This window comes from Caloenas nicobarica, chromosome 23 (assembly GCF_036013445.1).
Source record: "Caloenas nicobarica isolate bCalNic1 chromosome 23, bCalNic1.hap1, whole genome shotgun sequence".
NCBI classification, from domain to species: Eukaryota; Metazoa; Chordata; class Aves; order Columbiformes; family Columbidae; genus Caloenas; species Caloenas nicobarica.
The window spans coordinates 5,270,001-5,285,401 of NC_088267.1; the positions used below are offsets into that span (position 1 = coordinate 5,270,001).

General features: G+C 41.5%; 1 protein-coding gene across 6 annotated transcripts in view; it reads left to right on the forward strand.

Annotated features, from left to right (window-relative positions):
• SRRM1 (serine and arginine repetitive matrix 1) overlaps positions 1–11,006 on the forward strand; it is a 16,138-nt gene extending 5,132 nt beyond the window's left edge. For 2 of the 6 annotated variants that reach the window (XM_065650482.1, XM_065650487.1), the window contains 14 exons: positions 472–642; positions 872–984; positions 1,439–1,639; positions 2,012–2,215; positions 2,772–2,891; positions 4,431–4,702; positions 4,846–4,926; positions 5,271–5,357; positions 6,014–6,158; positions 7,495–7,599; positions 7,941–8,408; positions 9,227–9,413; positions 9,631–9,816; positions 10,026–11,006. In XM_065650482.1, coding sequence (XP_065506554.1) covers positions 472–642; positions 872–984; positions 1,439–1,639; positions 2,012–2,215; positions 2,772–2,891; positions 4,431–4,702; positions 4,846–4,926; positions 5,271–5,357; positions 6,014–6,158; positions 7,495–7,599; positions 7,941–8,408; positions 9,227–9,413; positions 9,631–9,816; positions 10,026–10,130 — 2,445 coding nt within the window. In that variant the 3' untranslated portion in view covers positions 10,131–11,006. The remainder of the gene's footprint in view (positions 1–471; positions 643–871; positions 985–1,438; positions 1,640–2,011; positions 2,216–2,771; positions 2,892–4,430; positions 4,703–4,845; positions 4,927–5,270; positions 5,358–6,013; positions 6,159–7,494; positions 7,600–7,940; positions 8,409–9,226; positions 9,414–9,630; positions 9,817–10,025) is intronic. The other 4 variants (XM_065650483.1, XM_065650486.1, XM_065650484.1 and 1 more) reach the window with 4 other exon arrangements.
• Positions 11,007–15,401: the final 4,395 nt, after the last annotated feature.

The window sequence follows — 15,401 nt, forward strand, 5'->3', positions numbered from 1 at the left end:
CTTTCCCAGCAGGATGTAGGGTACTTAACAGAGTGTCATCTGCAGTGTTAGGCAATTGTACGGCTTCTGTCCGTTGTGCAGACCTTAAGAAAGATTTCCAAGCAAGGAGAATCAAAACAACCAGGAAAAAAATGTTTAGAAAATAATTATAAAAGCTCGTAGCAGTATTGTAATGGTGTATTAAATTTAAGGCCCCTGTCTTCCTGTGTAGCAGCTATGCAGTCCAAAAATACTTGTGAAACCCACAAAGGATTAACAGGCCTTTCTGAATATTTATGGTAAGACACAAAAGAAAAATTACTAGTACAGTAAACTTAAATCGATGAGAAATCACTAGGGAAAGATTTTAAAAAATAGTTCTTGAGTGTATATGTACTTTAGCCCCCATGGTAGATTTAATTGAAGTTTAATATGGACTCTATGTTGTTTTTTCAGATAACCGGTTTGTCTTCCTGTCATATCTCTTTGCAGAATCCAGATTCCAAAATGATGCAAATCAACCTGACTGGTTTTTTGAATGGGAAAAATGCTAGGGAGTTCATGGGAGAACTGTGGCCACTGCTGTTAAGTGCACAAGAAAACATTGCTGGTATTCCAACTGCTTTTCTGGAACTGAAGAAAGAAGAAATAAAACAGCGACAGGTAGGATTTTTTTAATAGAATTGTGGGTGAGTTGTGAGCGCTGGACAGAATCAGTGGCTGTACAACTATTGGTATTTCAGTAGACATTTTGTGCTAAGCAGAACTCTTCTGTCTGGGCAATGTATTTTAGTCCTGAAGCAGTATATTTGTTGTGGTTATTGTTCAGCATAAATATTTGGTAAGGTCTTTATGATGCCTCTGAGTTAAGTGATGCTATTTGATTGCATAGATAGAGCAAGAGAAACTGGCTTCCATGAAGAAACAAGATGAAGACAAGGAGAAGAGGGATAAGGAAGACAAAGACAACAGAGAAAAAAGAGACAGATCCAGGAGTCCAAGAAGGTAATGAAAATTCACAGACAGTGTATCAAGAGTACTCTGGAACAGAGTGAAGAGTGCGTGGCAGAGAAAAATTAATTGAACTTTGGAAATACTCCCTTTAGCTATTTTAACAGGCTGGCTTGGCTTGCTACTGAACTGTAACTGCAAGTAAACTAGAGCAGCTTTGACATAGGTATTGTTTTTGCTAGGAACTGGTTTTGATGGTTTATCTGTTCCAGGCTTTGTTCTTGTTCTTGGGGATTTGTTTTTTGAGGTTTTGTTTGTTTGCCATCTTAATTTGGCTGTCAAATACTAGCGCAAAATATTAAGTATTCCTACATGTGTTTTAACTGCTGTAGAAAATACTAAGAGTACCTGATTCAGAAGAGCTTTTAGCTGCTGAATATCACAGGATTTATTATCCTATACATTTTTTCATTATGTTACACTATTAAATGACACTTCTTTTTCCTAGACGCAAGTCAAGGTCTCCTTCCCCTCGAAGGAGGTTGTCACCTGTCAGAAGAGAGCGGAAACGCAGCCATTCTCGCTCCCCTCATCACAGAACCAAGAGCCGCAGTGCTACCCCTGCGCCAGAAAAGAAAGAGGCGACTCCTGAGCCGGAACCCTCTGTGAAACCAAAGGAGACCATTGTTCAAGAGGCAACTTCAAACAAGTAAATGTGATAATTTTGTGTGTAGAACTATATCTTACCATTTAAAAAAAAAATGGAAGTTGTCTTAATACCTGTTTGGAGCTTGACTTGGGGGAATGCCTGCTTCTCCCTGTCCCCCTGCAATGGCGAAAGAATTTATTTAATAATTTTCTATCCAGTTGACACATAGCCTGTATATCACTTTTTCTTCTGTTTGAATCATTGTACCGTGTTCTGATTCTTTTCGTAGTTTTGGAGCGGGATGTCTAACATCTTGTCAGACGATGGGCAGGAGAATGTTCATTGTCATGGAATATCTCGACACATTCTCAAATGTTACTTGGGGGACTGCGGTTTGTATGCACTTATACATGAAGGTTTTGTTTTTGACAGTGATATCCCAAAACCTCCAAAACCTGAACCTCCTGTACCAGAGACTAAGGAAACTTCACCAGAACGTAATTCAAAGAAGGAGAGAGAGAAGGAAAAAGAGAAGACTCGTCAAAGATCCCCAACTCGATCCAAGTCAAGGTCAAGATCTCGATCACGTTCTCCATCTCATTCTCGACCAAGAAGACGTCATAGATCACGGTCAAGGTGGGACTTCAGTTTATCCTGATTGTGAAGGTTGAGAAGTGAATATTTTCTTCTGAAGGTGACACTTAATGTTCTTGGTTCAAATAGCGATGTTTTTAAGAGATGTTGAGCTATGGGATGTTTCAGGCGAAATGAGAAGGATGCATTCAGTGGATAAATGTATTGGGGAGTTGTTTTCTTGCTGTCAGTTCCTGAGAAGGTGCTCACAGCAGCTGACACTGACTGGATAAGAATGGGCTACTTAATGCTGAGTGTCGCATTTGTCAGATAATGGGAATTGTGTAGCCTTCTGTTAGGAGACAGGTTCGATGCTGAATATGTTGTAAATTACTTTTCTTCCTTTTTTAAAAATTATTTTTCTTCTTGGTAGAGAGTTGTTAGTAAACTTTAAAATACCAATTGTGTCTAAATGAACCACTTTGCATCATATTCTAACTGCTACTTTAATGTGATGCACTTGGAGAAACGCAACTTTACACTCAGTGCCCTGAGGATAAATCTCCTCAACTCTGAAAGTTAGATAGTTGCTTTTCATTTGAATTTTTGATTGTGACAGGTCTTACTCCCCTAGAAGGCGACCAAGCCCGAGACGAAGACCATCCCCACGGAGAAGGAGCCCGCCAAGGCGAATGCCTCCCCCTCCCAGACACAGAAGAAGCAGATCCCCTGTGAGGCGGTAAGATCCCATTTTTTGAGACCACCGAAAATGTCAAACTTTCAAAGTTGGAGGGACCATGAGTTGGGGAGGAATGAGTGTTATCCAAATTACCTTGTTCAGCTTACCTCAGCGCTGTTGGGTGTATGATCTGCATGATATAAAAACTGCAGCGTCATATTTCATACGTGTGTCGTGGGGGAACATAGTGGTAGCTGTGAAATGATTTCTTTTGAGTTGAGATAGTGATGAGAATTCCACCTTTTTGAAAAATGGCAATTTCAGAACTAACTTCTTCAAATAGCTTTGGATGGCTCCCAGCATAGAGTGTCCTGACATCTTTTATGATTTTTTTTGCTGAAGTCTTAATACTTTTTTGTCCTGCCTGGGTAATAAATTAGAACAAGTAACTGGATTTTACTGGTTGGCAGTTTTTTAATGGTGACTTACATTTCCCTCACATAAAATTAAAATAAAAATTAAATTTTGACTTGAAGTGTTCCTTCTTCACGTTCTTTTAGTAAAAAAAAATAATCTTCAAAGTTTGCTCTCCGATGTTGGAGGTTAACAGTTTTGACAGCATAAGCAATTGTTCTAGTAGCAAAGCTCTGAGTTGCCTTGCAAAGAAAATATTTATTTCTGGCAATGCCAAAATAGTAATTTGTCTTCATAGGAAGAGAATAGATTCTTATCCTTTTCATAGGAAGAGAGTTAAAGTGATGTTTCCTGTGTACTTCCCATGTACAGTAGTTATTCTTTTTTAGGAAGGAACGGTTCTTCCTTTTTATGACTAGGTGATGTCTTTTTTTTTTTTCCTGAGTTTGTAAAGTTGTTCATTTCACACAGTTACTGGGAAAACTGTGAAAAGTACCAAATGTGTGTTACGAGATGTACAAGAGCTCCCTTTCAGCAAATGTTTATCTCACTCAAGGTAGGGTTTCTTTTTTCCAGGTTCTCAGGAATTCTGCAGCCAAAGGTGGATTCTGCAGGTACACAATTGCAACAGAAATTGCCACAAATTTTGCCGCAGAATTCTAGAGGCCCTACCATTTTAAAATTACAAAGTAAAGATGAAAGACTAAAACATAAGAATGGTTAGATTGACTCTGAATTGTTAAGTTGTTGTCTGAAATTTTTACCTCCTGGTATAAAAACTTTTTAGCATACTTGCACACTAAACTCAAAGAGATCTGTTCTGAAGATCATTCAATCACATGTGCTAACATGGAGAATTCTCTTAACCAACCAAAAGTTAAAGTGCCCAGACAGAACTAATTGCTCCCAGGAGAAAAGCTTAGTTGTAGCCTGTAGATGGACAGAAAGAAAGCAAGGGTAACACTAACAACTTTTTGCTCACTATGTAGTTTAAAAGTAACTGTGAAAGATGGGTTGTTGTTCTCCTTTTCTACAAACCAAGTGTTGAAGGCTGTCCACCATGTTTTGGAAGTGCAGTTGTATGTGGCTCTGTATTTGTGCTTGCAAATAAATGCAATTCGGTGTTCACGCTCAAAAATTTCTTAAGCTCGCTAGTCAGAACCTGATGTTATATTTGATTTCCAGGAGAAGACGGTCATCAGCATCCTTATCCGGCAGTAGCTCTTCCTCCTCTTCCTCACGTTCCCGGTCACCACCAAAGAAAGTACCTAAAAGAACTGTATCCAGTCCTCCTCGAAAAACGCGCAGGCTCTCTCCTTCAGCCAGCCCACCTCGGCGGAGGCACAGACCATCCCCACCAGCAAGTCCACCTCCAAAACCACGCAGGTCTCCAACGCCCCAGCAGTCGAATCGTGCAAGAAAAAGCCGTGGCTCTGTTTCACCTAGCAGAGCATCAGGTAATCGAATAAAAATTTGTATTGCGGCAGCTTTATCATATTGTGCTTTTGTTTTCTCAGAGATGGCGTGTACAGCTTGTGTGAGCAGAAAACACGCAAGGATGTAACAAATTGTAACTGAGTTATTTGACTTTGTCTTTTAGCACCCAAACATAAGAGTACTGAAAAAAGAGAATCTCCTTCTCCAGCACCAAAACCCAGGAAAGCAGAACTGTCTGAATCAGGTATGGCTCTCAGTTTTCGACACTGGTTTTGGGTGCGGTTTTTAGTCAAATATGCGTGATAATAAAAGGCAGTGGTAAAATGCTGAGCCCTCTAGATAGGCTGGCATTGAAAGCAAGAGTTTTCGGAAGTATAAAGATGATCACTCATACTGCCTCAAATACTTCATCCAGGCTTTCTTGGGAAAAGCTCAGCCAGAGTGTATTCCAGCCTCAATGTTTTCTTAAAATTTGGGGGGGAAAAAAGGCACGCTTGATGTTCTACGGTAATACTATTTGCTTCTGCCTGAATAAGGCAAATGTGTATCTTCAGTTGAAATATTCTGTCCATGTATGTACCTTTTCAGAAGAAGATAAAGGAGGTAAAATGGCTGCAGCAGACTCTGTTCAACAGAGGCGTCAGTACCGAAGGCAAAATCAACAGTCTTCATCTGGTACGGATGACATAAATTTCCTGAAACTGGATTGCAGTTTGCTTTTGCACAAAGTAGTTAAGTGCAAATTCTGATGAAAATTATTTGTTATGTGCACCGCAGTGCTATTGTAAATTTGGTTCTAGATTTACCACTGGTAATGAAATCACTTTAATTTTTACTCATGAAGAAGAAAGTATAATTTTAAAGGTTACGATATATCTCTTGTTAATCGGTTTACATCTTTAAAATTTGCACTTTTAAACACTTATCATCACACACAAATATTGTTTGCTATGGATTACTTAATCCGTTGTTGCAATAGGTTATTTCCTAATATTTTGGACTCTTGTATGCTTGAGATCAGTAAATTAATCTGAACCTGATGTAGGTTTTTGTCCACTTAATGTTTGTGTGAGTAACTGCAGTTCACTTTTTAAATTACCGGGCTGGTCAAATTTTATGTGGACAGTGAGGTTGCTGCCAATATTCTTATCCAGCTCCAATGGATTTATTTATTGCTTCACTTCGACTGTCATTTTTAATTGAATTGCTCTTAAATCGAGGTTTCTTGTTTTGCGGGAGATGAGGTTAGTACTGCAGTTAAAACTGTCAGTAACTGCGTTAACGGTGTCAGGAGAATCATTTCCCAGAGAGTGATTCTTCTACGTTTGTAGATTCTGGTTCTTCTTCATCATCTGAAGAGGAAAGACCTAAAAGATCCAACGTGAAGAACGGGGAAGTTGGGAGACGCCGGCGCCATTCACATTCACGCAGCCCATCACCGTCGCCACGAAAACGACAGAAGGAATCCTCCCCTCGGTAATTTCTTCTTAAACTCAACATAACTGATGTCTTTTTTTCTAACTATTTAGTTAATGTTGTTTATCTGCCATGCAACTGTCAATAAATACACAACAGAATTATTTTTTGCTTCAGATAAATGGCAGATAGATTTGTCTTGTTTTGTTTTTCTTCCACTGCTATCAGGATGCAGATGGAAAAGAGGTGGCAATCACCAGTGATGAAAAGGTTGGTTAGAAATTGATCTGTTAAATAGGATTTACATATAGAAAATCATTTAGACAGGTTCTCATTTATTTTGTCATGGACAAGTACTTCCATTCTTGGGACTTTGCAGACTTGAAGTAGTAAATTGAGAGAGATTCAGGCTGATGTGTTCCTTAATGTGTTGGATCTGGGACCATTTCACTGGAGAGAAAAAAAAAGAGCAAACTCTTCTCTGTAAAAAGTATAACTCATTGTCTTGGAGAACAACAGCCCAGGGTATTTGAAATCAAATCTCAGTTTATGTAGATGAGCTTCTTTACTTTTTCATTACTCTCATTTTTTGCTTTATCTGGTTATTTTCTTTGAATTGCCTTTTTTTTTCTTTTTTTTTAAAAAAAAAAGGAAAGACAATAGTCCTCTCCTTTAAAACTCTAGGAAAGTATGTTTTTGATTAAAATTTCCCCTCCCAGAAGTCTGCTGTAAACCTTGCAGAGCAGAAAATAGCTCATCTGCTGAGTAACTTTAATCCAGGTAGCTGCAGTTTAGTGCCAGCTCTGATTTTTCTCTGCATTTCAAGAAATAAGTGACTTTGGATTTTAGATCCATAGATAAAAGTTTCACAAGAGTACAGTTTCACACTTTAATCCCATTGGAGTTCCGACCGCTGCTGAACGCGGTTCTGCTCCGCCTGGCACAGCTGGGCATTCCCCGTTCCTCCTTTGTGCTGCCTCTGGCAAGTCTGCCTGACGACAAAGAGCTGGTTTGGGTGGATTAGTCTCCAGTGGATCAGTGAGCTGGGCTGACTCGTATACATTATCACTCGATTCAGTTCAAGGGAAGTGGCAGAAATGAGCTTTCAGGAGAAGGAAACGGGAGAGAATTGGGCGTCCTGTTTGGCTACAAGATTCAAATAGATCAGGTTAAGCAGAATGTGAAATTGCTGCATGACTGCTGCAGTGGGCTTTGAAAATGACAGTAAAATTAAGTGTTGTCTCACACTCTTTAGAAAGATAAGCATATTTTTTTCCATCTTGTGACAGAATTTCATTTTGAAGTGCATGAACGTTATTGTATAGCAAAAGCAGAACACAAAAAGAATTTTGTGGCTCAGTTGCAACTTTTCTGAGCAATCCCTTTCTGTCTTTAGCCGGAGGAGGAGAAGTCCATCACCCCCCCCAGCCAGGCGGCGCCGCTCTCCTTCACCTGCCCCTCCTCCCAGGCGGCGTCGCTCGCCTTCCTTACCCCGTCGAAGGTCAGTATTTGCGGGTTTTTTTGTCGTTAAGTTGTTGCTTTTGGTTTGTTGACTCCCGACTGACGTGTAAAAAGAAATGCCGTGATTGAGGAAACCAGTTCCTTGATTCACAGTTACCGAGGGGGATGTAGTTTTGCAGTGAGATTGTGTGGCCTGGATATCATTTGATTGCTGTATCAAATACTGAGTAACACTCATTAAGGTGATTTTTGAAACATCTTGGTTATTAAGTTTTAAAGAATTTCTGGAGGAATCCTTTTTCCCCTCTTTGGGCAAATTGCAAGACGCTTGTAACTAATTCACATGCCGATGTGACACCTGAACATGTGTTTTCTCTGCAGGTCTCCATCACCACCCCCCCGCAGACGCTCGCCTTCTCCGCGGAGATACTCCCCACCGATCCAGCGACGATATTCTCCTTCTCCACCGCCTAAGAGACGAACGGCTTCTCCTCCTCCCCCGCCTAAACGAAGAGCATCGCCTTCTCCACAGTCAAAACGCAGAGTCTCCCATTCCCCGCCGCCGAAACAAAGGAGCTCGCCAGCTGCTAAGAAGCGTTCGCCCTCCGTATCTTCCAAGCACAGGAAGGGATCTCCTCCCAGCAGGTCCAATCGGGAAACGCGTTCTCCACCACAAAACAAACGGCATTCACCTTCACCACGGCCTAGAGCTTCTCATACCTCCGCGAGCCCAGCGCCGCCACCGCCACGAAGGGGAGCGTCAGCTTCGCCCCAGAGAAGACAGTCTCCATCTCCAAGCACTAGACCCATCAGGAGAGTGTCGAGAACGCCAGAACCTAAGAAGACTAAGTAAAAAAATCCATCTTTGGTGGTTTTGTGAGGGGTTTTGTTTGTCTGGTTTGTTTTAATGCAGTGGGAATAGCTGGGGAATCACATTAAAATGGCTCTTGTATATCTTGAGGCTGCTCAAGTGTTGGTGGTTCCATTGTAACGCTGATTTTTGGAAGTTTATTAGATTGGAAGCCTGTTTAAAGAGGCTTTATATGGAGTTTGAGGGGTCTTTGAATAGCACAACAAAGCACTGGGACTGAGCAGGTAAAAAGCAGTTTGAGAGGAGTTTTTTTGCTAGATTTGTTTAAAGAAAAAAGAACTTTCTGTTATTTTAGAGCTAACTGCAGAAGGGAACCAACACTCCATTAGCTCATGAGTCATTTCATAAGTGGTCACCCAAGAGGAAACAAAAGCATTTAGAGTTTTAGCAGTTCAACATGATGCTACTCTTATGAGCAGATAGTCAAAAGGTGCTGGCTTACTAATTCTTTCATAAACAAAATGTAGCTGAATGTAATGTCTTATTCATTGGATGATAAAATAGTATTGCTGTAATGTGGTTATAATGTGGTCATACCAGAAGAAAGGGACAATCATTCCTGAACAACAATAGTAGTATTGTTGAACAAGCTATTAAGTTGCAATATCCTTTTGCATTTCAGATCCACAGTGGTTTTAGATTGTTTTGCCTTTTGCAACATATGCCAGCAAAGTAACTATTTTTAAGCGGTAGCTTAGCCAAGTTATAAGGATGTATGTTCATCTGGCTTTTTTGTTAATTTTTGCATTCTTGTTTTGGCTCTTTTATCTCTAATTGTGGGCCTTCTGTTTCACAGGGCTTCCACACCAAGTCCACGATCTGCAAGACGAGTATCTTCATCACGCTCTGCATCAGGATCACCTGAGCCGGCACCGAAAAAACATCCGGGCCCCCCATCTCCTGCTCGGTCCCGTTCCCCTTCTGCAAACTGGTCACCTGCAAAAAAGGCTAAAAGCCCAACCCAGAGCCCATCACCTGCAAGGGTACTTGTTTGCTAATAAAAGCAATATTTTGCAGGGTTATATGGCGAGTTATTCTCGTGAAGTTTTAGCTGCTGAAAAGCTCTAAGCTTATTCACATGGAAAAAAAAAATCCTTACTCAGTCCATTCAGATTTCCCAGAATGGTTGTGGGCTGCTTGTAACATTTTATCAAAGCCTTAGGACTGAGTTGTAATTATCTGTTGAATTGTTTGTTACAGAATTCCGATCAAGAAGGGGGTGGAAAGAAGAAGAAGAAAAAGAAGGATAAGAAGCATAAAAAGGATAAAAAGCACAAGAAACACAAAAAACATAAGAAGGAGAAGGCGGTAGCAGCTGCTGCTGTGGCTGCAGCAGATACCACCTCGGCACAGGAAGAGCAGGAAGCAGAGACAGAACCCAAAAAGGTAGGAATTTGATAACTGTGCTTTACTTTTGAATTTTTCCATGAAGGAAAATAGATGGTGATGCATGTACACAGTACTTCTGTTCTAAACGGCAGTCTTGCTTCAGAAATGCAACTCATGAGCGCTTCACTCGATGGTTTGCGACATTGGGAGGGCTGCAGCCTGGCTTAGCTTCAGTGTCTGAAGAAATGCTTGATCTTTGTTTGCAGGAGACAGAAAGTGAACCAGAAGACAACCTTGATGACCTAGAAAAACACCTGCGAGAGAAGGCCCTGAGGTCGATGCGGAAGGCGCAAGTGTCCCCACCATCCTAGGCTAAATCCTTTGATATAATGTACATTTTATTTGGTTTGTACTCAGAATTCAATTTCAAATTGCTAAATGTGTTTGAGCTTTAGAATATAACATTTGTTGTAATAATTGCTAGGTTGAGGTTCACCATGTACAAAGGGCATGGATTTACATTACAAAAGGTGTCCACAGTGTACTAGTGACATTCTTTCATTGGCAGTCAACAGAATTTCATTTAGAGTGAGACTTTTTAGAAGCAGTAGGGGTTTGTTTGGAAGGTTTTGAACATGACTGTCAGTTCCCTGGTTTCCTTGAAATCCAACCAGACCTTTAGCAGAACCCGCAAGGGGTCTCATTTGACTTCTTTTGTATCCACTTACATTATGCTACTAACCTTTGTGGTTTGTAGGCTTGCCCAGAAGTAAAACCACTGCAGAATTACTGAGGAAGGACATATATTTTATTGCTTTCTCCTGTTGCCTGTATAGTCTCCATTAAAGCGAATCAAAAATAGCAACTTAGGATGGTACATAAATGAAAGCATGTTGTTTACCAGGACACTGTGGGTTTATATAGATGTAACATGTTGATTTGGAACACTGGAATTTCATTTGTATTTTTATGTTCTTTTTTTTAAAGGGCAGTTTCCATGATCAGCAGTCCCAGAAAAAAAATTCCTTCAGTTGCATAAATTTTGTTTGTGAGATGTCGTTGGCCCTTTCATAGATCTTGTCTCTTTATGGTTCTTCTGAATGGTATGAGCAACTTTCAGAGATGTGGTCTTTGAAAGTTTGAGGAACCTGAACTTTGGATATTGTCATGTTTTCACTGGTTTTTGTTTTTTTAACTAAAGCTATATAAAGCTTGTGGATTAAACAAAATAAATTTCTAAATTTAAACAGATGTTGGCTATTTTTATATGAACGTTTACATTTGCTAATCGGCTTTCTTTTGGTACAGGGTTAATGAATACACAGATATGAAAAAGTATTTGATCCAATATGCTGGCTTTGGAAGAATTGGGGCTTTTACCTGTCCTGAGGGGCGGCAGAAATAGCCCCTCGTTAGCTCACTGATGCTCCTGGGTGTCTGGATCGGTGTTCTTGCAAAGCAAGAGTAAGAGAGTCTGCCCGCTCAGCCCTCTGTCAGGATGGATAAAGCTTAAACAAAATATTTACTGGTGAAAATTGCTCCTCATGGCAAGTAAAATGTTTTGAGGTCCTGCAGAGAAATTGGTGGCAGGTTTGTGGTGACTTAGTTCCAAGCTTTAGTCCTGTGAACCCTGGGTTGAAGATCATCTGAAGAATCCCGGTGGCTCGCTGCCTTTTGCATAATCAGATTAGAAACTTGCTGGATTTTTTTTTTTAATTCAAGCTCTGGTTCTGAAATCAAGTCAATTCTGAAGTCTGAGGGTCCTCTGGAAGGAGGGATAGAACGTGGTTTTGAAATTTTTTTTTTTTTTTGTCCTGCATCTGAGGTAGATGTGATGTGCACAATTAAGTGTAGATATTTGATTAGTCTTTTTACTTGACATGGTGTAAGGTTTTAAAATCAAGCCGGTATTCTGTAGATACTGGATGGAAGGGGATATCTTCTAAGTAGCTTCCTTCTGCACTTCCTTATATGCTGAACCTTTTGTTTCTTGGCATAAGTCGACATTGTATGCTCAAGCGCTTGTAAAATTAGTTCAACAACACTTGAATGTCAAGTATCATCTGTTATTAAACGTGTATAATAAATTCCAAGAATTTTCTGGACTAACACATTTTTAAAAGTACATCTGAGTGAATTTGATACTTAGGAGACCACAGAACCCGACACTGTATTGTGCTAATGTCATTGCCTTGTTCTTTGTTTTTTTTCCTGGGGTGTCCCTTGGCAGCACAAATGGTTCTGAAATTCAGTCTTTTGAGCCCATATGTGTACAGTCTTCACAAGGGGTTAACACCTCGTTCTTTATCATCTGAACCTTTCATCTGGGTTTGTGACCTCATTGTGCCTTTTAATCTCCTAGAAGTTCTTTAAATATATTCAGTACCTGAGTCACTGGCTGCTTATCTTCCCTCGGAGCGATTTTTCGCCTCCTGCCTCCAGGATCGCTCTTTAAAGGACGTTCCTTCCCAGCTGATCCTGGACAGGTCCTGAAAGACGGACGGACAAACCTTCCCCAGACTCACACGTGTTCCCCCACCTTTTCCTCTCCTTTGGAGTTTGTTAGGGGCTCCCTGCTCATTGACATCTATCCATAAAGAATGGTTTAAGTTGGAAAAAACAAGTAAATGTGCTTTTTAAGAAAACAACTTCTTAAGTTGTGTTTAGTTTAGTATTTTAATTCCTTCCCACTTGGCCATTCGTTCAAATACCAACATCGCGTTTAAACCCCAGTTTAGTGGTTGCAAACCTCTTGTCTTTCGTGAGCAATTCCGCTGTTCTTCCTGCTCTAAGGCCTGTTGCAGAGTTGCTTTTTAGCAGAAATCGGCCCCACTGGGACCGTGGCCCTTGGCGTTTGTGTCTGCACTCTGGTGAGCCGGTGTCTCATCGCTGAATTCCTCTCCTGATCCTCTGGGACTGAGACCCCGTCATCCAAAACCAAACGTGTCTGATCTGTTCACCTCTCCATCTTCTTGCTTAACCTCTTCCCTCTGTTTCTCCTTTTTTTTGTAGTTGTGACAGTAACTGTAGGACGCCTCGTGCAGCACAGCAGAACCTCAGGTACACGATCCCCACTTGTTCTTTTTATTCTGAATCTGCTAATGCCCTGTGTTTGCTCGTTAAGCACGGCTGCCTCCCTGAAATAAGATACGTGGCTTTCGATAAAGGACTTACTGGAATAACTATATCTAACTACAGAAAAAAAAGAATAAATTCAAGTTTAATTGGACTGTATAGTTAGATGAAAACGAGCTCACAGGAGTGAGCGTAAGGATGTGGTGAGTCACTGGCAGGTCAATATCTGTAGTTTGTGACAAAGAAAGATGTATTTGTTATGTCAACAGATGGGACAATAGCAGGTGTGTGTGCAATAGTTCGGAGTTTATAGAAACTCAGTGTTGGATTACTAAAGTTTTCCACTTGTGTGATTGGAAATTTCCCGAGGGAGCTTCCTGAGCTTCACCACCGCAGTTTTACACTCGGAAACTAATTTGTGAATTGCCTTAATGTTCAGGACTGCTGCTGATTTGGAAAATGCCCAGTACTCCTGGTGAGCTGCTGTAACCCGAGTGAGAAATCGCAGCAGGGAGGCAGAGCTCTGCGCTCAGATCTGCTGCTGTGAAGCTTCGCACAGTAAAGCCCACGGTTGCTCAGCCCCGCGTTGTCTGACACGTGAATGTGAGCAGAGCTGGAGCCGGGCTCGGGGAGGCGCAGCCTAAACCTCACGGGCGGTTTTGTGCTCTGCTGGCTTCTTCAAACACCAAACCTACTAACGGGTGTGTGTGGGTACGAAAACCAGAGCTATCTGAGTTTCATTTCAGCTGTTGTGTGTGACAACTTAAGTTTTAGTACAGGATCATCTGCTCATAAAATCGTCTGTTTCAAGTCCGTTGTGCCACATCAGGCATTTGCAGCTCTGACAACACTCGAGTCGCTTCTCAGCTGGGACCCAAAACCGCAGCGGAGGTTTGGCTGGCGAGGCAGAGCTGCTGCTCCTCGCTTCACTGTCCCACGGGCCTTTCCACCTTCCTTGGTTTCCCTCTTGGACATTTTTTTTATTTCCCCTTTGTCATACTCACAGAACTTTCCAGCAAAATTGTTTGTTTCTCAGGTCTCGGTCATTGTAGTAAATTACCGTGAAAGCAGTACGGATTAAGGATAATAAAATATTAAATCTGAGAACAATGACATAGGCGGGTTGTGTATTTCTAAACTTTAGTCAACAGTTTGACCCCCAAGCTGTGCTCCGTCTCTCCCAGAATGAATTCCAAGAGACCGTAACTGCTCGAATCCATTCAGCAAGAAGAGCGAGATGTTTCCACACGCGGGTGGCTGGTGATGTCCTGTAACCGTGACTCTCACCTGAGCTCTTTCTGTCTCCGAAATCAGAGTCAGCTGCTTACAGTGCAGCAAGAACACGGCCTTTTTCCTGCTATATTGCATTTTTGAATGCACAGAAACTGCTGATGCTATCACCCTGTCTTTGTTTCAAGCCAGGTTCTGGTTGAAAGCAGCAGTTTGACTTGTGTTTTCTGTCGTTGGGGTTTAGTCCTGACTTGACTCGGTAGCATTTCCTTCTGAGAGCGAAGCCGAGCTGCCATCCATCATGCCTGAAAATCTTATGATAGTTGGTGTTTGGTTCCTGGGTTGCCTGGAGGCAATCGGTGCAAACACGTGGCCAAGTTCGTTATCCGCCCTGCTCTACGTGTGGATTAAGCCTTGGGAAGATGGCTGGGAGGAGTGAGATTTAATTAAATTGACCTCGAACCAGCAGAACAGCCGACACACAGCTGGAGGTGACCTGTGTTCAGAGGGGCCCTCAATTAGTCACTGTACATTTATTTATTATTAACACATTTGGCTGTTTTGCAGGGCTGGGTGAAGGCAGATGACACAGCCCAAGTTCTGTCGGTAACTCGGGCGCTCTGGGTGCCGGGTGGATTTAGCAGCTGTGGATGCTCGTGAGAAGAGGGATCCAGCTTCGGGGTCCATGTGTTTTTACCTTGAGAGGGAAAGTATTTTGGTTTTTGCCTTAAACACGAGCTGTGGTTATCGCAGGGCTGGGCCTGCGGGGAGTCGCTGAAGATCAGAGACGGGAGCTGCTCCCCCGGCCACGGGAAGAATCGCTGTTTAAAAATACATCTGTTAAAGTCTAATTTATGGTCACCTGTTGAAAAGTTATTTGGTGTAAAAATTTTCAGAAAAGGACACTCAAAGACGGGCGCGAAGCCTCATTTTTAAGAAAATTGGTGCAGAACTTGAGTCCATGACCCGCGCATCCAAAGACTTGGGTGTTTCAATGGGAGAAAAGTCTTAAAATCGGAAAATAATCTTTAAGTAGGGGTGGTTCTTCACCAAGATAAAGTTTAATTTCTTCGCAATGTGAAAAGGAAGCAGCACTGGACCCCCTTGTCCTGTTCACTAAAGCATCAGCTGTTGACGACCCTTAAGGAAGAACAGATGCGCAGCGGGCAAAGCAGAAAACATTTTTTCAAAGAAAAACATAGAAAATATACCAAACTTTACCAAAACTGCTCTAAGTTCCGCGCACATTGAAAGAAGAGCTGTGCTTTGTGCTGTCTTGAGCTTGGAAAGAAGGAAATACAAACAGCAAAATTCCTCTAATGGATTTGATTCCAGAC